General features: G+C 40.1%; 1 protein-coding gene across 4 annotated transcripts; it reads right to left on the bottom strand.

The window, feature by feature from the left end:
- Window positions 1-141: 141 nt before the first annotated feature.
- On the bottom strand, window positions 142-16,589 carry golga3 (golgin A3). 4 transcript variants are annotated; one of them, XM_040028501.1, is made up of 24 exons: window positions 16,410-16,589; window positions 15,164-15,443; window positions 13,706-13,972; window positions 11,587-11,699; window positions 10,383-11,113; window positions 10,040-10,148; window positions 9,590-9,896; window positions 9,297-9,499; window positions 9,046-9,183; window positions 8,673-8,834; window positions 8,196-8,564; window positions 7,890-7,967; window positions 6,363-6,626; window positions 6,172-6,266; window positions 5,713-5,929; window positions 5,006-5,149; window positions 4,131-4,328; window positions 3,900-4,016; window positions 3,491-3,630; window positions 3,231-3,363; window positions 2,821-2,943; window positions 2,545-2,709; window positions 1,969-2,138; window positions 142-1,825 (listed from the first exon to the last, which is right to left on the bottom strand). In XM_040028501.1, exons 2-24 carry the CDS (start codon window positions 15,330-15,332, stop codon window positions 1,636-1,638), a joined length of 4,602 nt encoding a protein of 1,533 aa, XP_039884435.1. In that variant the 5' UTR covers window positions 15,333-15,443; window positions 16,410-16,589; the 3' UTR covers window positions 142-1,635. The 4 variants fall into 4 exon arrangements, with proteins under 4 accessions (XP_039884435.1, XP_039884438.1, XP_039884436.1 ...); XM_040028504.1 differs by having other exon boundaries at window positions 13,832-13,972; XM_040028502.1 differs by having other exon boundaries at window positions 1,969-2,135; window positions 16,410-16,587.
- Between the last annotated feature and the right edge of the window lie 5,078 nt (window positions 16,590-21,667).

The following is a 21,667-nucleotide window of genomic DNA, read 5'->3' as shown; positions in this document are numbered from 1 at the left end:
ACCAATATCACATCTTTTTAAATCAGGGTCAAAATGTCTGGGAAAAAAAAAAAAAAAAAAAAAAAAAAAAAAATATATATATATATATATATATATATAACAAAAAGCTGTAAGCAATAGAGAACACTGTCCAAAAACATATGGGAACACAGTATATCAACATGTTTAATGTTTTGTGTTATTTGCTTCATCTCAATAAGCATTCTCCAAGCATCGTCCCTTTGGAAATTCATCAGCATAACATGGTATTTGCCTAAGCATTTAGTGTGGGAATGAGCATCAGCACAGCAGCTGCAGCACAACTGCATGCAGAAAGCTACTGTATCATCCAACAACCACTCTATACTGAAATGTTAGTGCAGCTGCAGCAGAATTATTATTGTTATCCAATTTATGGTTTGCATTAGATTCCATTTTTCTTTACACTATCAATTAAGATGAATAAACAATCGTACAAAAAAAGGACATGTACATAATATATTAACCTCTGGAAACAACAATTAACTTATCCCATTACCCATGAAACAGAAAAAAAGTGATTCAGGGGTATTCATTTTTTTGTAAATACAAACTTAATGTATTAACTGTAACAGAAACTGAACACATCTGATTGCACTTACTGTTATTAGAAGTTTTTTTTTTTGTTGTTGTTTCATCTTACAACTTTACCCCTCGGTCAGTCCAGTTTTGATCAAGTGTGCGATGTCAGTTGATGTAATCCACATATTTTACAATAAACTGGTTTTAAGTAAGCAGTCACACATATATACAATATAACAAGTGACATCTTGCACACAACCTCAGCAGAAATATATTCACCCAAACAAATTAGTCCTTTATACCATATTAAAGATTGCTTAAGGCTTTTTTTTGCGTACAAATTACTGCCGTCCATGCTAGACAAACTGATATTAACGTTGTTGTTTTTTTTGTTGTTTTTTAGAGTTTAAGAACCCAGGGTGACACAGCAAACATATTAAACACTGCATCTTAACATGAGGCAATACAAAATAACTGACTACAACTGTGCGTGAATTTTTAAAGTTGATGAACAGGAGTGATAAAGTTTTAACACAGGCTGCCTGTTTAACCATGTCAGTTTTTTCATAGACGAACGACTTCACTCATAGACAGGCACACATAAATGGAAGAACATGTGGTAGCCAGCCTTTAGGCGGCCTCGTGGTTTGTTTCTGTCGCTGAAAACACTTCTTTAAATGAAGCCAGTCATCATTAAGCAGCATGAATGCCACTGATCTAACATTACGTGGATAGTAGCCAATTTTTGTGAGGAAAAATGCTAAATTAACAAGGAGAGGGGAAAAAAATTTATGGCCTGAAAGATTTGTATAGACGGGGAAAAGAAGCATGGAACAAAAAGTTGTAATCTCTCAACTCTAAATAAATAAATGTGACAAAGGTGTAACACAAATAAAACACAACCATCAAATAAAGAAGAAAGAATAAAGCTATGGTATGTAAAGTATTACTCTGCGAATGCACCTCTGTGCCGATGGGAGAAATGCCAAATGTTGGCAGCAATTGTTAAAAGAGAAAGGGTGTAAGGGGCTAAAAAGTGCCTCGGTGGATAAAACTCCACTCTCCCTCTATTGGCCTGAGAAAAAAGTTCTTTAGTTATGATTGCTGCTGTTCCCCATGGTTGTTATTTTCCACCTCCATGTTGTTTAGCTCTGTTGAGTTGGAGATGTTGTTTTGAAGCCTCAGTTGATCCAGTCCTTCCTCTGCGTTTGTCCATGAGCTCATTGACTCATGTACTGTTACTGTGTGTTCCTCCATCTGCCTTTGGAGGCTGTCCATCTCCTCCCTGAAAGGGAAAAAAACAACAGAAAAAAACTGTTACATCAGTTCTGGCGTTTGAATAACTGCCCAGCACTACAAAAAAACAAGTTTCATGTCGGTTTGCTGATAATGTTTAACCAAATCATTCACACAGAAAAAAGATCTTACTTGAGCTGTCGTAGACAGTTGTGGAGATTGTTGAGTGGCTCCTTGTTGACAGAAGTCGAAGGCTTCAGCAACTCATCCAGTAGGGAGGCAGGCACTGGGCAGTCTGGGATCTTAACTGGCGTTACTGGGGTGGATGGGTTCCCGTCACTTTTCAGTTCCATGCGCTGCTGCTCCAACAACAACAACAACAACAACAACACATTATTTTTATATGGCATTATACTTGCAGTACTGACCTTTACATCTCTGTAAAAGACAGAATGCCTGCATTACTCATACTGTAGAAAGTAATGGGCACACCCAGCTAAATGACAACATATTAGCCATTGCTAGTTGCACCCATATGAAATATTAACATACGTTTTATTTGCTTCGGTTTTAATCTTTTTAACAACAACCTCTCATGACGAGACTCTCGCAGAGGGAGAAACCATAATAATCACATTCAGCAGTTAATACTTTACTGTACATTATTTAGTGGACTCCTGAAGTTTAAATGATGTCACAGCTAGGAACTAAGAAAGCACTAAACACGTCACATAACACAACCGTTCACGGCATGAAAAGTTGCCTCACCTTCCTTAGACGACTCTGTTTGAAGTCCTGTTTGAGTTGCTGGTTTTGAAGCAGGACTGTCTTCATGCTGTTTCTCAGCTCACCCACTTTGGCCTGCAGCATAAACTTGTCCTTCCTAGTGCTGCTCAGCTCCTCCTGTACCGACTCCAGCTCCACTTTAATATTCTGAGTCAGACATTTTATTTTACCAGTAAATGGCTTGAAAGAGGCATAAATGACAGAAACATGGAAACATGAGACACTGTGCCTATACTGTATAATCAGGTCAAAGCTTGCCTGCAGAGCTGTCTGTAGGTTGTCGAGCTCCCTGTGGTGGCACTGCTCCATCATCTCCACCTGCTGTTTCTGAGCTTCAATCTCCCTCTGCCTCTGCTCCACCTCCCACTTCAAATCTTCAACCTGAACCAGCAGCCAGTGTTAGACGTCAGTGTTATTGAGAGGTGATCTCCAACAGTAAATTGGAAGGAGACTAAAACAGGTTTTAACGAACTGCAACACTGAAAAGTTTATAGGAAATAAGGACTACATAACCCTAAGTGTTGTATTCGAATCAATTCAGTTAATCAGTATCAAATATTACAACAGTCACACAACAAAAACATTTTTTTTTACCAAACTGACTTCTGTTGGTTAGAATACAAATGTAGCCCAACTAACAGGTAAAGTAACCCAAAACGAGTACTTGCCTCTTGGTTAGTGAGCGGCTGCTTTGCCAGTTCATCGTCCAGTTGTTTCCGGAGGATCTGGAGCTGGGAGTGAGCCTCAGCCAGCTCCTCTTGGAACCTGGCAACCTCCTGAGCGTGCTGCTCATCCTGAGCCCTGCAGAGTTTGTTAAGCAGCTTATAAAATCGTCAATTACTATAGGTTATGTAACACAGTATTAGATTAGAAATCATTAAAATTTTCCTGAAGTCACAGTATTCTTTAATCAGGCAAATGCACGCACTGTAGTTTGTGGGCTTCTTTCTGCAGAGCTTTAACCAGGTCCTCTTTGGACTGCAAGTCCTTCTTGATCTCTGACAGCTCCAGCATGGCTGCCCTGTAGTGCCGTCTATTGTGGGCTGCCTCAGCCTTTGCTGCTGCCACCTAAAGGAAACATTGCATAAAACAATATGGGAACTCCAAAGACCACGCTACTCCCAATTTGGTGTCAAAAAGGAAAATGTACTGAGCTAGGCATGTGACAGTTTATCAGTTTGATTTATAGATTGTAAGCAGGTTCTTGCTGTGTCTTGTGTCAAAACAAAAAGTATTTAACTCCCAAAATACTTTAATATGAGTTATTTTGAGGTTGTACTTCAGCTTAAAGAGAAGGAAATCATAATTTAGCCTAATATGCAGCACAGAAGTCTTACCTGTTCTTTCAGGTCCATGACTTTGGTCTTCTCTTTTTCCAAGGCCAGCTGTAGACTTTGTACCATCTGCTTCATCTGCTGGTCCTCCTCCTCTTTACGCTTCAGAACAGCTTGAACCTGAAACCCCACTTTTCTAGTTTAGTCTACAGGTAATATGATACTTTGTGTCACCAGGATAATAAAAACAAAACCCACATCTATATTATTAGATGCAATCCTTTTTTTTCTTACCTGCAAATTGAGCTGGACAAGATCCGCCTCCCTCTTTGCTAAGGCCGACTCCAGAATGTTGGCATGCTCCCGCAGTGCATTGTGGGACTGAGCTAATCCGGCCAGTTTTCCTTTTTCGTGTTCCAGCTCAAGTGCCAATTTCTTGTTGGCATCTTCTAACTTTCGGATCCGCTTCTTGAAGCAGCGCGATTCTTGAAGCTGTGGAAGCAATACATGTCATTGATACAAAAAACTAAACAACAAACAAAACAAAACATATGAACTGAATAATTTCAGAAGTGCAAATAAACCGCTCATACAGTTGTATTATTGATGAAAAAGTTCATGAAATTATTTCTTTTTTCATGAACCAACTAAGCTCTGGGACACCTAACCTATCAGTCTATTATCAGTGATTGCATTCTGGTATTCATACGTAAGCCCGTTTTACAATAATCTTCCTTAAGTCTTCATTATATGATTCCCACATCAACAAAAGCCACAGTGTTAGCAAAAAAATTGACAGAACATGAAGTGACATTGTCTTAATGCATTTTATACTTTAAGATTGCTGTTCTTGAAATCTTAACATACGTATATTTTATTTATTCTTTTGTATATTAATCATGTTTGTCACAAGTAGATTGGACAGCAGGAGAGTGTGTCACTCGAAGACTTTTTTTCTGTTTTGTATTGTTGCCTTTTGGTTGGTTCTCCAAAGCGTACGATCTTTTAGTGAAATGCCCATCTCAAGATTCTGGGGAGACACGTTGATAGCTGGAAGATGCCATGAGATTAACAGAGAAAAGCATGTCTGAAAGGGGCTAAAAAGAGGTTTGAACTGAGAAAAAAAAAAAAGTATATGAGCTATAAGATGAAAGATTAACAAAGTTTACCTCATCTTCAAGCTCCAGAACCTTCTCCTGGTATTCTTCCAGCTCTGTGGACGTTAGGGTGATCACTTCTTGAAGTTCCTTCTCTAGCATAGCTTTGCTGTTGGTAACAGCCTGCAGTTCAGCCTGTAGAGTCTCAATCTTCTTCTGTATGACAAATAAAGAAATGTTTGAGTTAGCCAACAGCTACAGTTATATTCACGATGCAGGGGCATACAACCTTCTGACAAGAAATGGTAACAAATGACAAGAATACGGGTCAATCCATATAAAAAAAAAATCTGTCAAAATAAAATAAAATAAAAACCTCACACATTCAGAATCAGATGATATTTTTAACACTAACTTTAGCAAATGTAATGAAGCTGTAGAGAGGGCTGTTACAACATGGTTGCAATGCATAAACCTGGCGTTACCAAGGTTAATGCACATTTGAGAGTTGAGTAGTGCACAAAGGGACTAGAGAGAAAGACAGATGACTCATACTTTAACATGATCCCTACCACCTATGTAAGCACTGTCCATCATAAACGAGGTGTACAGACAGTAACACATGTCTGTAGGAGTTAATGCACCCATTTTATTTATTGTGATACAAACTATAAATAAATAAGAGCAGGTATAGCTTTCTAACAGTGGTACTTCTTCTAATGCTTGAAACTCTTTAAATAGATGTTGCAGCTTGAAGCTTTAAAAGAAGTGCTCATTACCTGCAAGGCCTGGCTGTTCCCTTCATCTGATACCTGGGCCTTCAATTTAGCCAGCTCCGCCTCAGCCGTCTCCTTGTCAGTCAGAGCCTCTTGGAGCCTCCTGCTCAGGATGCCCACGGCGTTCTCGTAGGCCTTGTGTTTGGCCTTCATCTCCTTCTGAGCGCTGGTCAAATCTGTTCCCAGCTTCTTCACACGCACCTTCTGTTCAGTGATGGCTCTATTTCAAAGAACATATGAATGAAAAAAAATAAATAAAAATGTATTTTACTTCCTGATATAACAAACACAGAATTTCTGAGGAGGATTAAAAAAAAAAAAAAAAAAAAAAAATCCACACATACAAACTTTTATTTCTATGAGGCGTTTAGGCATTACCCCTTATTTCTATTTATAAATACCAAATGACTACAAAGAGGGGCATCATGGGCCAAATCATCACTGTGGGACCACATGACTCACTTCTTGGCTTCAGCCTCCATTTGCTCCACCTGTTTCCTTAGACCTTCATTCTCCTGTGTCACTGCTGCTAGCTGGCTCTGATCAAACTGTAGAGACTGCATTGGGGGGAAAAAAAACACCCAAGGTTAATATAATCTTTTCTTTATTATATAATACTGTAATGCCATGAGCAAATATCAGACAAACAGTACCTGAATCTGGGTTTCGAGCTGATCCCTTTCATTCTGAATGGTTTGCAGATGGGCCTCCATGTTACTCATCTGCTCCTGCACTCTCACCACTTCCTTTTGCAGCCGGGTCTGCTCCAGCTCTGCCTTCTGCTTCTCCCCCTGAGCAGCCAGTAGCTCCTGCTTCAGATCCTTCACCTCCATCAATAGACGCTTTTTGGTGGACTTGAGCTCACTGATCAGCTGTTCTTTGGAGCTGGCATCCCTGCGGTATGCTTCCACCATCACCTGTGAGGTAAATGGCATTTTTAACCCCAGTAAAAGGTTTAAAGTGGAACAAAATACTTATGAGGCATTTGCTCCTTTGGAGATGTGCAAGTAGTCTCACTCATATTTGCCTTGACTGACACAGCAGGGAAAAAACAAGAACTGACAGCACTGCAGGAGACAGGGCTGCATCATCTCCAGGGTTTGAGAGAGATTTAATTCACTGATGCCGTCTATTCATAGAGGAGTGGATAAGCTTTATTTTTGCAGGCCAAACATGAACACAGTCCACCAATGAAAATGGCTATAGTGAACCATTGTAAAACCTACAAGATGGCAAATATAATTCTAACCTTTTAATGAGAGGACACAAGTCTGTTGTGCCATTTATGAATTAGCAAGAAAAAAATGAAAAATCTCTCTAAGACTGAACTTGCTGATTTTTTTTAAAGTGCTACTAAATGCACATTGCTTTTTAACAAATTGACAACAAATACCATATTTGCTTACTTTTATCCTGTATATGTTTAAAATTAGGGATGTGCACGACTAGTCGACTAATAGTCGCTGCTGTCAGTAGTCGGTAACAGACTTACCAGTCATTTAATCTAATTGTTAAAATTTTAATTGATACCCAATGCTGGTAAATTCTTGTGTCCTAAATGTTGTAGAGAAATGCCATAAATCCGTTAATCAGCCTGATCGTTTGGTTAACACTATTATTGCTGGTTCTTTAAAGGAGACAGAATGAGATCGTGGATACAAATGGCCGAAATTAGCTTTCTCCGAAGGGTGGATGGGCTCATCCTTAGCAATAGGGTACGGAGTTCAGTCATTCAGGATTAGTTTATTGATAATAGAGACATTTTCACAAAAACTTACTTGGTTGTCATGTGTTGCTCAAAACAGTTCAATTACTATTTGATGGACCAAGATGTTAATGCATGCATATAAAGAGGGCCTACAATAACTCAAATCTTGAAAGGCACACAATGCAGTGCATGAGTCTGTCATTCTGTCAGCTAACTCCACCCTTTTCATGACAGTCTGTCAATGCAAAATAAAGCAGCCTTGGACAATGCTCAATCCAGTGAGGCGTGTCAGCACCGCTCTCCTCCAGAGAATGTGTCTGCCATCTGGCTCTACAATACATACTCCCACGGCAGCCACAGCCTTAGCCAGCTGGGAGTCACTCTGACAAGTGGCTTATAAATGTACATGAAGTCTTTCTGAGTTGCTGCAGGCAGCATATAATGTCATGTAAAAGCTATGAAGGCGTCTTACCTTTTGTTGCAGGAACTGCTCCTTAAATTTCTGAGCTTGCTTCTTCAGGGAATTATTTTCTTGTTGTAAAGTTTCAATCTGTAACATAATACAATTGTTTCATTACTCACTATAAGTTGTATCAATGCTACTTGAGTTTTATTTAAATTAATATTAACTACACTGAAGAGAAGGGGGTAAATCCTCATTCTTCAGGCACAAAAACAAGCCTTTTTGACCTATTGCAAACATTTCCAAACCGCAAAAAACATTTTAGGTAAATGTAAAATAAATTAACTCTACCTCAACACATCTTCTGTCTCATACCTGATTGGCTTTGACTTGGACTTCCTGTCGTAGTTGATCCAAGACATCTGAGGCCACCAGAACATCCTCGCCAAGCCTCTCAGCACTCTCATCAAGTTGGCTCTTGTCTGCTCGGGCTGCCTGCAGTGCTACCTCAAGGACAATCTTCTCGTTCTGGAGGTACTGGATGTTGTCATCCTTGGCAGTGCTTTCTGTCTGCAGCTCAGCCAGCTGGGCCTCCAGCTCCTGGTATCGGGCCTCTAGCTGGTTGATGGACTGCTCTTTGGTGTGCAAGTTCTCCTGAGTGGTTGTCAGCTGGCGCATCAGCTCCAGATGTTCCTTCTGAAGTGTCTGCAGCTGTGCATCCTTCTGGGAAAGGGTCAGCTTTACCTAAGACAGAACATTAAGAGCAGAGTTTACAAATGAAGAATTACGTCTAAGAATTTTATTGCACATGCAGGGTGACAAATAAGTCACGGTTACATTTGGCATGACTACCTGCTCTAGTTCTCTTTCCAGGGTGCTGGCTGTGTTGGCAAGCTTTATTAACCGTTCTCGCTCTTCTTCATACTCGTCCAGCTTGTGCTGCAGGTCATCTTCCACCATGCTCTTTGCATCCTGGATCTGCTTGTAAGCAGCTTCTTGGGTCAGCATGTCGGCCTACATTACAGAGAGTAAAAGCACTTTAAACAATGTTCAAATATAGTCGAGATACCCATTTACACAAACTGTCAAAAGTACATTTTACTGCAATTCCTGTGATTTTTTTTTTAAATATTTTGATTGGTTTTATTTAATTCTCTTGGCTAAATAACAAAGTTAACGTGTAGTTTGTTTTGACTTTAGATTTAAACCTGAAGCTGGAAAATACCTCAATGCTCTGTAGCTGTACAGCGATGCGTTCTTTTTCTTTGATGGAGCGATGCTGGGTCTCAGTGAGTTGATGTGACAGGGTCACATTTTCCAGCTTCAGATGCTCCAGAACACCAATCTGAGTCATCTGTCCAGCCTATAAAAAAAAAAAAAAAAAACAGAACCAGACATGTCAATAGTTATGTCTCCTGCATGACAACTAATGCCAAGCCGTGACATTAAAGCCAACTGCACGGGCATTAAACTTACCTGCATGTTGGCCATTTCACTTTGCAGACGCACTCTTGCCTCCTGGGCCAGAGCTAGCTGCTGCTGGTACCACTGTCTGACCTGCTGAAGTGAATCGATCTCGGCCTGGGAGGTCTTCAGTCGGCTCTGTAGGGTACTGCGCTCCAGCTGCACCTGTTGAAGCTGACTCTGAAGACCACCCATCTGCTGACGCAACTCCTGAACTGCAAAAGCGCAGGATCAAAACATAAAATTGAAACATATGAGGTGGAGGTGAGTATATACACTCAGCCATTTGAGTCTCCATCACTCACCTGTATTGTCCCTTGAGGTTACAGCGTTTTGCATCTCCTCCACCTTCCCCATCAGCCTGTTGTACTGGTCTTCAGCAACCTTTAAATCATTGCTTAGAGAAGCCAGACTGGCATTCTTGTTCTCTAGACTGCTCTGGAGCTCTACCATAGCCTTCTCTAGCTGGCTACAGCTTTGCCGTAGTGTGCCAACCTCTGTAGTGAGGGCACTCTGCTTCTCCTTGCTGACTTGAGCCTCCTCCATTTTAGCCTGCAGCTGTGCATTCACTGTTGCAAGCTGGGCCTGAAGCTCTGTCTTCTCCTTGAGAGCCTAGAAGACAGGGCAGGTGGTTATAGCATGTAGCCCGATTATTTTCAGTGTGTACTTGTATAATATTGGTCGCCCACAAGGTTATATTAGGAACTGAAGACCAAAAAAATAAAAAATAAAATATTACTGATGGTTTGCATTACCTGATTGGCCTCAGATGACAAGGATTCCAGCTGGCCCTCAAGCCTCATTTTCTCTTTCAACACTTGGAGCACTTCATCATGACCCATCACAGAACTCTCCAAAGAAACACTAAAACAAATTTAAACAACCTCAGTGAATAAGATCAAACAAATGAGTTGAGAGGTTCAACAAAAGATTATACATATCAATCTTTTTCCAAAATGAAAATTTTCAGGTTCCCTCATATACTCAGTCTGTGAAAATACACAGTAACCACAACTGCACTAATATTTTACCAACCTCACTACTCAAATAATAAATTCAAACATTTATTGATTTGCCTTTCTTGTAAGAAATCGTCACCTGCTGGAGAAGCTGTCCCTGCGGCTACGAGGCTCTGCTGTCCCTTCTCTTTCCTGCTCCAGCTCCAGGAAGTGTTGCTCTTCAGTGGCTGCTTGCAGAACCTCCTGAAGGGAAGGGAACTGACCCATGGCCTCAGGGGCGATCTCGCGTCCATCTACTGTGTATGGCCCCTGCTGCCTCTCCACTGCTGCAGAGAGCATACCGTAGGTTCCCCTGGTAGACACGCTGCTGTAGGAAGAGCTGTCACTGTCATTGCCATCATTCCCGGGCCTTACCCCTGATTCACTGCCATCAACTTCTGACACACTGTCCCGGACGTGGAGGGGAGCACCGGACTGTGCCTCTGTCTCAGAAGTACCGCACTCTGACGTCACACTGATCTCAGACAGTGTGGACACAGAGCTAATAGTGGAGTTGACAGAGCTTATGTCTGCTGCCTTTATGCCTCCTCCTCCTCCTCCTCCTCCTCCACCACCACCACCATCATTCTCAGGAGACTTGTAATCAGCCAAGGAGTGGATCTTGTTAGGGCGAGGTGACCTGGACTTCTTTTCTTTGGGAGGGGGAATTCCAAGGCTACCAAGTTTAGGACCACGTGGGACACTGGTCCTGAGGAAGGAATACTCCTTGGTCATGGCAACAGTACTAGCCCGGGGTAATGCCTCAGGATGTAGCATAAGTTCTGGATCCAGGGTACTGAATGGTCTGCTCTTGGTGGTGGTACGATGAGACTAAAAAACAGGAGAGAATCAGAGGTTGTATTTGAAACAAAAAGAAAAAATTGACATCTATTCTTTAATTGGTAAAATGAGTGTCCAGCAAAAATAACCGAATAAATGTGTAAATATTTATATTCACATCAAGTAAAAGAACTTAGAATAAGTCCAGTAATTACTGTACAATTACTCATCTCAGTCACAAACATAGCCAAAAAGTTAAACTAATTTCACAGGAAACGGCAGGAAAAAGTAAATCAGCAGAAACAAGTGACACTGTGCTGGTGCACCACTCTACCTCTCCTAAGATTACGTTCAAGGACTGCTTCTCTGACATTATCATGTAAATATTGTGATATAACTTTGTACTCATTGGCTGGAAGTCTCTCAGGTCCTGAGGTAATAAAACAGCTCCTTCACCATGGTGCCAATGTTTCTGTGTATATTTATTGCCAGAAAAACATCATTTTCCCTTTGCATTCACCCACCCTCTCCTTCTGTCTCTGCACTCTGTACTGTTTTAGTTGCTCCTCCAGGCGCCGGCGAGCCTCTAGGCGAATCTTCTCCTCATTCTCCATCTCCAGTGATGGTTTCTGGTTGGCTGAAGGGATGAAGGGCAAGGAATGTTAAAACAAAGAGAAAAATGCTACCGCTTAACATATACTATCCAACTACAGCAAAGCAGATTATTTAAACAGGCTGTTATGTCACAAATGCAAACGCTGGAATTTGGCATGGTGGTGAGTGAAGCTGCTTGAAGCCTGGTTCTCAAATGACAATGGTAAACAAATTATTCAAATTTTAGTTATTTTAATACTTGGCCATGGGCAGTAAGTCAAGGTTTGCCACTTGACTTAAGGATTAATGGCATTTTTAGAGCAGGTGTTACATAACTGTTGCGTGTTACACCCATAAAATTAAAGGCGTCCTATAGGATAGAGCAGGGGTCAGCAACCTTTCACACCCAAAGAGCCATTTGGAGCCGGTTTCCACACAAACAAAAACACCGGGAGCCGCAAATACTTTTTGACATCTAAAATGAAGATAACACTGTATATATTGTTTTTTACCTTTATGCGAACAACTAAGGTGTGTTGCTTTTGAAATCCATGAAGTGCTACAGAGAAAATTACATTTTATTGATGTAATTAACACATTTTGAACTCTTAAAGAAATATAACAAAAGGAAAGCTGAACTAAAATGATCCAGCAAACAAAAACTGTTGTGAGCCGCCCCCCTTATATCGCCTTTGGGCTTTTGGAGCCTTGATCTGACTTTTAAAAAATAAAAGAACTATGCTGCTAAAAAAATTTAAAAATAGATGTTTGCAAAATTCTGCCTGAATATTTATTTTACCTGGTTAATGTGTGTGGCAAGGCGTGGTCTGTAGGGGAGGCGGACGCACCTGAGCGGCACCCGCAATCACACCTCGCCGCCTTAACGTCTGTGCTCTCTATGCTGTTGTGTTGGTGTGTGTCGGGCTGTGAGCTGAAAAGCTACAGCCGGCTGTGTGCGTACAGCAACCGTGTGTGAAAAGTGGTCAATAAAGAGATGCTGAAAAGCGTGTTCATGCAAACATCGTCGGGTCTGCCGTGGTATGTTTACAACGGGACTTCTGCTCCTGAACCTCTGCGCACAGCGCCTGCAAATCGGGGCTGTACGAAGTCACTTTCATCTTCACGCAGGACTGTAAGCTGTTGTCTGTGAGGCGTGAGCGCTGTTTGTTTGTAACATAGTTCACAGTGGAGCTGCTGACATAATGTGGATCCGAAGATCCATAATTGGCCTACCTGGGGTTGAAAGTCTCGGCAAATGCAGGCGTTTCGGCAGGTACACCGGCTTCCGCCAGTGTGACGCTTATTTTGAGCGATGAAAAAATAATAAAATATAATTGTATTTTTATATTTCAATATCACAACAATCTTCCAATTTAGAACTACACGTTAAAAAGAACTAACATAAATAAATTACACTTCAACTAAATACTTCTAATTTATTTTCCCAAACCACGCGGAGCCGCAGTATAAGCACTAAGGAGCCGCAGGTTGCCGACCCCTGGTATAGAGGTACGCAGCTATAATACTGCAATAGATGTACACTGAATTAGAGCTGTGTATTCACCAACAATTAAGAGATACTTCATGTGGGTTTTTCCTGTGGAGTTATTTTGATTCTCTGTAGGAGTTATAATGTGCAGGCAAACAAAATCAGTTATTGCCATGCTTAAAAATATAAGCTTTCATAACTGTGAATCAGGCAATGGTGCCAATTTTTAAAAATACCATGTAAAAGATAATGTATCAGAGCGATTAGTAGCAAAACAAAGCCGAGAATTCAAATAGTGTCTTGAAAAACAACAAAAAAAAAGCACCCACACAAAATTTGAGTTAAACAAAAGACTGCTATGGGAGTTGCTGGGAGGAGGTAAAGTCAAACAGCTAAATGAAATCCTCACTGAATCCTTCAGTCCAGATAACACACAGACAGGGGAGTTAAAGCAAACACTTGTACATGAGCCAACGACCAAAACACTCCACATCAAAACGGGAGGTTAGAATAGAAAGGGTTATAGAGGGGGCATTCACTGCACATAAATTTATGCTTACACAGTTCAGTCTCCTGCATAGGCATACTGAGTCTGAGTGACTGCAATGCATCACTCTTGTGAACCGTGACCTCAGCACTAGCCCCCTCAGACTTCTCTAGCATCATGGGTGGATAAGCAGCCACACCTGGGGAGGGCTCGCGGTTCTGCGAGTTGACAGGGGAGCTGGTGCTCTGGGGAGGAGCTGTCAGAGGCAGGGTGTCCCCTGCAGTATCAAAGCCCTCTGCCAGTCCATTTCCATTTGGCATCACATCTGAATTGACAGGACCTGAAAGAGGAAGGGGGGAAAGCCCTCAGGAATCCAACAATTAGTCATGAGAAATTCTTGTGAACTAGTTTGAGTGGATGTGATTCTTTTGGCAAACTGGCTAGACAACTTTGTCAAGCAACAATAGCTTACGTGCACAAGGCAACGACAAACACTCATGTAACACTATTGTTACTGAAGCATCCCTCCTAGCTGCATCTACTCTTATAGGAGCAAAACTGGGATTCAGCTTGCAACACAAACACATCTAAAGGGACTGGAAATTATTTTCTTTGTTACCCACAGACTACAGACAAAACGTGCCATTTTCTGTCAGCGGTGGAAGTGGTTTGTTCATTTTACATGACAGACATTTTCTATGTCCTCTTGTCACTGGTTGAAGTAGTTATGAGGAAGGAAAACAGGATTCATTTTCAGCAATAGAATGCGGGAACGTCTGCCAAGCAGCTGTCATTCAAAACTGAAGAAATCATCCCAGAAATGTCCCCCTGAGAAGAGTTTATTTGCGGTAAAATCGTAATATCTTGTTAGAATTTTTTTTTTTTAATGATGTTGTTTGTTGCTGATGTAATTATGGATATTTAAATGTACAGAAAATAAATGAGATATTCAAATGCTTTTTCCAAATATAATTACAAAAAATATTTCTGTACACTTTTCAGTAAAACGCATTTATATTTCAATGAAATGAACTACCCGTAATTACAAGTGGAGCCTAAAGGCCACTTTAAAGAACTATGCACTGAAATAATTTAACACATCAAAAGCACACTGATCAACAATTCAGCTATTTTGGAGGCTTTTGTATTTCTGGGTAACGCACTGTGTGAGAAAATCTTCCTGCTACTTTTTCCAGTTTGTCTCATGTGTATCCTCAAACTCGTACACTTACATACGTTACAATTAGATACATTCTGTACACATTTTTTCTGTCAAAAAACCCCAAACTGAAACACTGTAAACAGATGATGAAAAATTTGAATTTAGCTCAGCTATATAATATGCTTGTTCAAAGGCCTGTGCAACATGGAGCTGCAGATGGCCTAGAGAGGCTCGTCATAACCACCAAAACAGGTCATGCATGGCAAAATAGTGTTAGATAAAAGAGACACCATTACACTTCAGAACTTGAACTGGAGACCTCACAATCTAGGAATGAGTGATCCTTTCCAGAAAAGCATGCTTACTCACCGTTATGAATATCCCCCTTTGCATCCTTTGGGTTTTCCAGCCCTTTTTTAAATGTCGTTTCACGCTCCACAGCATGGGCTTGAGCCTCTTTGGATTTTATAACATGGTCCTCTTGATAAGTATTGGCCTCCATCTGGGCTGCCACTGACTGCTCAGTATCCACTTCCATTAAGAGAAGTAACAGTCACAGCACTGCTGGTGCACTTCTTGAAAGGGCATCTCACTACGCCATCTTCTTAGGAGGCAGATTAGCTGAGAGCATGTCAGTCTACAGGAGCACCTCCAAGCAGAGAGAAAATATATAACAACTTTTAGCTCCAGTATTGAGATTGCGACACATGAGAAAGATCAACATGCGACACAGAAGAAGCCGTAGCGACTCACCAGGGATCTGTTTTATCCACTAATAAGGTTACGTAACAACAGTCTGCTTTTATAAACATAAGCTATAATTAAACACTAACAAACTACTTTGGTAAGTGGATTTTTCAGGTTAAATATAACTTAACTCTGCAATAATTTATGTGTACTTTAAAAACAAATGCAACAAAAGTTTCCCCGTCTTATCGCCCATTTGTCAGCCACGCACCACTGAAGTAAATCTGTGAGGGCATGTGTACAACCTACCCTACCAGAGATACGCCTTATTAAGCACAGTTGATATTTACATGTAAGCCTTTCCGAAGATTAAAAAACAGTGACAGCAGTACTCTGCAAAGCCTTTCCGCGTGACATGTTATATTATTATCGTATCCTACTATAAATGGTAACCTTTGACTCATAGGGTGTGCTGCAAAGACTGGTGCAGCCGCTGGACGCACAGCGGCTACAACTGCTGCTAGTAGCTAGGGTGCTAGCATCTACTCAGCATCTACTCAGACTCAGACTCGGAGTCGGCATCTCGGGGAAAAAAGCAAGACAGTTGATGGCAAACGTTACTGTAAAGCCCCTATATTTCCAGCGACTAGGCTGAATAATTTCACTTCATATAAAACTGGCAATGACAAGAAAGACGCACTAAACTTTAGGTGGGTAGCACTAGCTAGTGAAGCTAACGTGAGTGCTAATTAGCCACGGGACCTGTCAAGCTAAGAATTGCTACAACCTGGAATCGCCTTCGCGCCTTCATAGGACCATTTTCTGAAAGTCATTCACCGAAACACCTGGCTTCACCTTCGTTACAAACCCTAGTATAAATTATAAAATATATCACAGATAAATGCTACAAAATACAACAAATACTCACCTTCTTGCGAGCTTCGCCTTTTACTACGTGGCTGTTTAGTTTCGGTCCCTTTTCTGTCCGACTAGAAACACTGGGCTCAAACAATACATTATTTGAAACAACTAACTAAGCTTGTCGGGTCACTGACTGATTGTCTTTGTGTACTCTCAAATGTTGAAATTTGAATAGAAAAACATATATTATAAATCCGCGCAATATCTGAAGATGTATATAGCAATAATACATGTATTACACGACCCATAATAAGGAACGGACAGCCGCTCCGGTGACTCTCTCGGATGTGGTACAATGCTTCACTCTTGTGGTCAAATACTGCGCCCTGCTTTCCAGCTGTGCTGTCAACCTGCAGCTGTGGCAACCACCAAAAGTACCGTCACAAGCAGCTGGTGCCACTTACCAAGACAGTGCACGGACATGCATTAATATACACACGATTAAATCACGCCACTACTTAACGTAATTAGATTAGATTAGATTCCACATCTAGGATTTGAGCTACGTTTTTATTTAAAGGTAAAGCACTTTCACTGGTACAGCACTGTTCAAGAGTCTCAAGTTATTCCTCCTGTCTTTAAAAACTCTGTTTTAAAAATTTAAAACAAACTTGAAAGTCAGTATTAGAAATCACGACATTTATTTTTCAACACAGCCTGAACTTTCTTAGACAAGCTTTCTTGTCATTTCTTTGAGTAGTCTTCAGGCATAGTTCTCTCTATGGCTTTGTGCATGTGGTGGAGGAAGCTGTCTTAGTGATGTGGATGTACACAATTTTGTGTGCGTGTGTGTGTGTCTAATAGGCTGCAAGAGCTTCATAAATGTCTAAGATGCTGTACCTATAAATGTCTCTTTTTTGGTTGGTTGGTTGGTTGGTTGGTTTTTAATTCTGACAAACAGGAGAGAACTGTCCTCCTCATGAGTCTCAGCTACATTTGCTATAAGAATATAAATATGTATGCCTGTACTGTTTTGTGCAAGTAGAAAAAGGCTTCAAGGGCTATATATTTTTAACTTTATTCAGGTATTGGTGTTATTTTTTTTGGTCTAATTTATTTAACTGAGTCATCAAAAAATGTCAAAGATAACACAGTTTGACAAGGATAAAATAGTAATTTTGCACCAGCAAGTAGATTCCCAGAGAACTATTAGTTAAAAACTTAGCACATCTTGACATGGTGTGCAGTCTGTCCTTAAAAAAGTAGAGGGCAAAAGAAGGAAAACATCAAGCAAAAAATATGACACTGGATGTGAGAAATGCATCTGTGCCGCAGGCCCTTCAGTCGATTCCTCTACTGTTCACTGAAGCCTCTTCAGAAGTGGTCTCAGAGGAAGGATGGCTTAAGCCAATCTTAAGGAACAAAACATCCATTTGTAAAAATAAATAAATAAATAAAAATAAAATAGGGGAAATCTCTGTTATGCTTTAGGACTGCATTTCAGCCAGTGGTGTTGGGGACTTTGTCAAAATTGATGGAATTTATTTTTTTTGACATGACAGTGAGCCGAAACACACTGTTAGTGCAGTAAAAACCCAGATTAAAAGACATAATGGAAAGCTACACTTCATAAATGAAACGCAGACCTCAACATGGTTGAAGCAGTGTGATTACAGACTGTTGGAAGACAGATCTGTGTGGAAAACACACATGAATTGGCATTTTTAAAAGGAATTAAAAACTTTTACTGCAACAAAATCTGAATTGAATTTGGAGGTGAACTGTTCACAAAATGTCTTTCACAAAAAGACTTAATGAAACCCCTCCACAAATGTGATGAAAACAGTTATTTGATGATTTTCCATGTAAAATTATTATTAACATGAATGGAAGTTAATAGACTTTCAAGAAGAGCTGTAGAATGCAAAATAATAATAATAATAATAATTAAAGCACTGGTTTGAAAACATTATTGTTCTTTGTTGAGAGTATTTGTCAAAACTTATTAAATTTTACATGAAAATTGCTGAACAAGTCATGTGTATAAAGGCAGTATGTGAAGCTTGTAGTTTATGTAGGTTTAGCTACTTGGTTTTTTTTTACACTTAGTAGATGTGTACAGTGATGTGTTCAAAAGAAATAAAGACACTGTTGGAAAAAAAGAAAATTGCTGAACAAAGATGAGAATTGGTCCAAATGAGTAAATACCAAAGATCGTGCACTTTGGACGGGTACAGAGGTGAACACACTGGAGGGACGTAATGGTTGAGCTTAAAGTCAGCTTTTTTTATTGTCTGCAAGGTGGCTTTTATTTATAGTGTGCTAGGTCTACACAAGTGCCATATAGATTCTCTATTAAAGGAATGTGTTTTATGCAGACAATTTCTTAAGCCATACTTTACTAAAACTCCTGGAGAAAGCCCAGCTGTAAACCTAAAGCAGCCCAAACAGTCCACGACGTTGCCATGTGTTCTTATTATTATTATATTTTAATAGTTAGTCCTAATGCTGTCAATGCCAATGGAATGCAACATAAAGTGATTTTACACTATAACATGCAATTTTTACTATGTATTATTTAATTGAATGATTATTTATTTATTTATTGTATTTTGTGTTTGGACAGTAATTGATTTGATGTAAATGCCTCTTGAACAGGGTATACTTCATATTCCCGTGCCCTCAAGTCATTAGGATTATTGACTGGGCCAGAGAGGAGTCTCCGTACAGCTCCATGGATGAGGATGAGTTTTGAGCCGGGGCAGTCTCTACCTGCAACCTCAGGCCTCAGCTCCTCAAACATAAAGAATGCTGCACAGTCAAGTTATGGCTGACCAGCTTCAAGCACCACGCTCTTCTGCCACCAGGAGGAGCCTCCTGAGCTTCCTTGCACAGAGAAAGCTGTCACCATGTCCTGCTTCCGTGCAGGTGGGTATTGGACGTTCCTCAGACACATGACGATGTGACCTTCTCTTTGCCTCTATGTTCAGGGAAAATGGCAGTGCAGAAAAGGATATATCCAGACAATACAAAAATGTTTCAAGCTCAAAGAACAAAAATATTTATCAGATTACATGTTTTTAGTTCTTTTCATATTCAGAAATGTTTTACTCTGTATGAATGTGTGACATAAAATTGATCAACATTTGACATGTACCAAAATATAATTGGTTGTACTAGAATGACTGTTTGTGAATTTTTTTTGCAGTTTTTTCCAAGTTAAATTTACTCAGAAAAACTTTTCTTTTAATGTAATTATTTGCCATTTTTTTCACTTCACTGTTATGTTTTTATGGTAAATGAGTGGGAAAAATTCATTGCATTTCGTTGCATTTCGTTGCCCTGTACCTGTGCATGTGCAATGACAATAAAGTTGAATTCTATTCTATTCTATTCTATTCTAAAATTATTTAATCCATTTAAAATGTAATCCTCTTCACAAGGTGTAAGAGTGTCAATACTTTCTATAGTAATTTGTTTTTTTAACTGTTTTTGTGACTTTACTGGTTTAATATTGAGTTAAATATCAATAGTCTTTATCCACTGTCAATTTTTTCAACAATCAGGAGATGTACTGAGAAGGGGTCAGTCGATACAATTTTCAAATGATAACTGAGTAGAACAGTGCACATTTTATTTTAGTCTTTTCATAGAAAACAGCATATATGGAACATCGTGATATGACATCAGACATCAAGTATTTGTTTTCCTGATTTGAATCTGGGAACGTTAGCTGTGGTAAAATACTTCCAATATGTCTTTTGGTCTTTGCTACGTACACACAGGTTCTGTGATGCATGCAAGTTTTTCTTCTTTGGATCGCAAATTCTCCTGCCCACACTGGGGATGTGTCTCAAAAGAGCTTTTTGTCCAAAAACAAACAAAAGAACCAACGCAGTAAGATGACTTGTCTGTCAGCTCAACAGTGAAACAAAACTGTAAGAGTGTGGTGAGCTGAAGAGTCAGGTGATAAGTTTGGCGTTATATTTCTGCAGTCATCAAGGAAATCAAGAATATTGAATTAAACAAGAATTAGAATACATTTGGTGATGATTAGCTGCAGTCACAAACCAGTCATCTAAAACCTGTGTTTGCATCATTGTCCTGTTTGGGCCAGACTTTACCTGTCAGACAGATGTCCTCACATTAGACCCTTGAATACTTTGGTATATAGAGGACTTTATGGTTTACTCACTGAATATGAAGTGGCCACATCCTGTGAGTGACAAAACAAGCCCAAATCATCACCCCTCCACCACTGTGCTCAGAGTTGGTATGAAATTTTTGTTTGGTTTTCTCCACACGCAGCATTATGACCAAACATCTTCACTTTGGTCTTGTCTGTCCAAACGTAATTGTTCCAGAAGTCTTGTGATTTGTTCAGATGCAACTTTGCAAATGTAAAACATGGTACTGTGCTATCTTGATGCATGCTAAAATCGATTCTGTTCATTTGGATGTTGTTTTTTCAGTGGCTGAAATGTTCCCTCGCTCATCCAAGTGAATTCTTCACCCTCAGCTAACTGCAAGCTGACACCACAATTTGCATATTAATGATCTTAAAACTAACCCCCTGGCCCATTGTTAGTCAGCATTGCTAGATTCAGTCATTATGCAAATGTAATGCTTATAAGGTTGGGAAAACCTGTAGTCAGATGAGACTGAAGAAGTCCATTCTTTTCTTGTGGTGGTCACAGGTCACATGAAAAGTTGCCAGTTCCTGAAGCAGCCCCTCAGTATAATACTCCCACCCCCGTGTTTCACTATGGGAACAGTGTTCTTTGGGTTGAATGCCTCTTCCTACTTTCTCCAAACATAATTAGCGTCTCTTTGGCCAAAGAGCTCTAGTTTCCCCTTATCTGACCAAAGGATGCACTTCCAGTACACTTAACCTTTCTCCATGGTGTCCTCAGCATACCTCTATATGGCTTGAAGGTGTCTACTTCTGCAGAAGTACTTCTGAAGAAGAGTATTTCTTGGTCTGTAACCTTCCTTTGTAAGGTCCTATAGATTGTCTTCTTTGAGCCTACTTAACTAAGTCATTCACTAGAGTCATGGTAAAATTTTCTGGGTCTTTAGTCACATCTGTCTTTCCTTCTTTCCAGAGTCTTTGAAATTTTTCACATCCTACCGCCAGACTTGTTCTCTCTTTGAAATTCTTGTTGATGCTTCTCTCTCCCCTTCTTGACACTTGGAAATGCTGTGATAACTTTGTATATCCATCCCCCGCTTTGTGAGCATTAACAATTCTTTTTCTCAAGAAAAGCTATTTCTTTTGGGGTTTTTTGGTATAATACTTTCCAAAGTAAAAGGCCAAATCCTTGC

Source organism: Simochromis diagramma, unplaced genomic scaffold, assembly GCF_900408965.1.
Source record: "Simochromis diagramma unplaced genomic scaffold, fSimDia1.1 OVJJ01000781.1, whole genome shotgun sequence".
Taxonomy (NCBI): domain Eukaryota; kingdom Metazoa; phylum Chordata; class Actinopteri; order Cichliformes; family Cichlidae; genus Simochromis; species Simochromis diagramma.
The sequence above is the reverse complement of the archived record's forward strand: the minus strand, read 5'-3'. Positions and strand labels throughout refer to the sequence as shown.

Coding starts and splice junctions, on each gene's coding strand:
- golga3 (XM_040028501.1), bottom strand. CDS start 15,332: ATGGAAGTGGATACTGAGCAGTCAGTGGCAGCCCAGATGGAGGCCAAT. Junction 5,150..5,712: donor GGAACAGCCAGGCCTTGCAG/GTAATGAGCACT, acceptor TTTGTCATACAG/AAGAAGATTGAGACTCTACA. Junction 3,364..3,490: donor AAAGAAGCCCACAAACTACA/GTGCGTGCATTT, acceptor CAAACTCTGCAG/GGCTCAGGATGAGCAGCACG.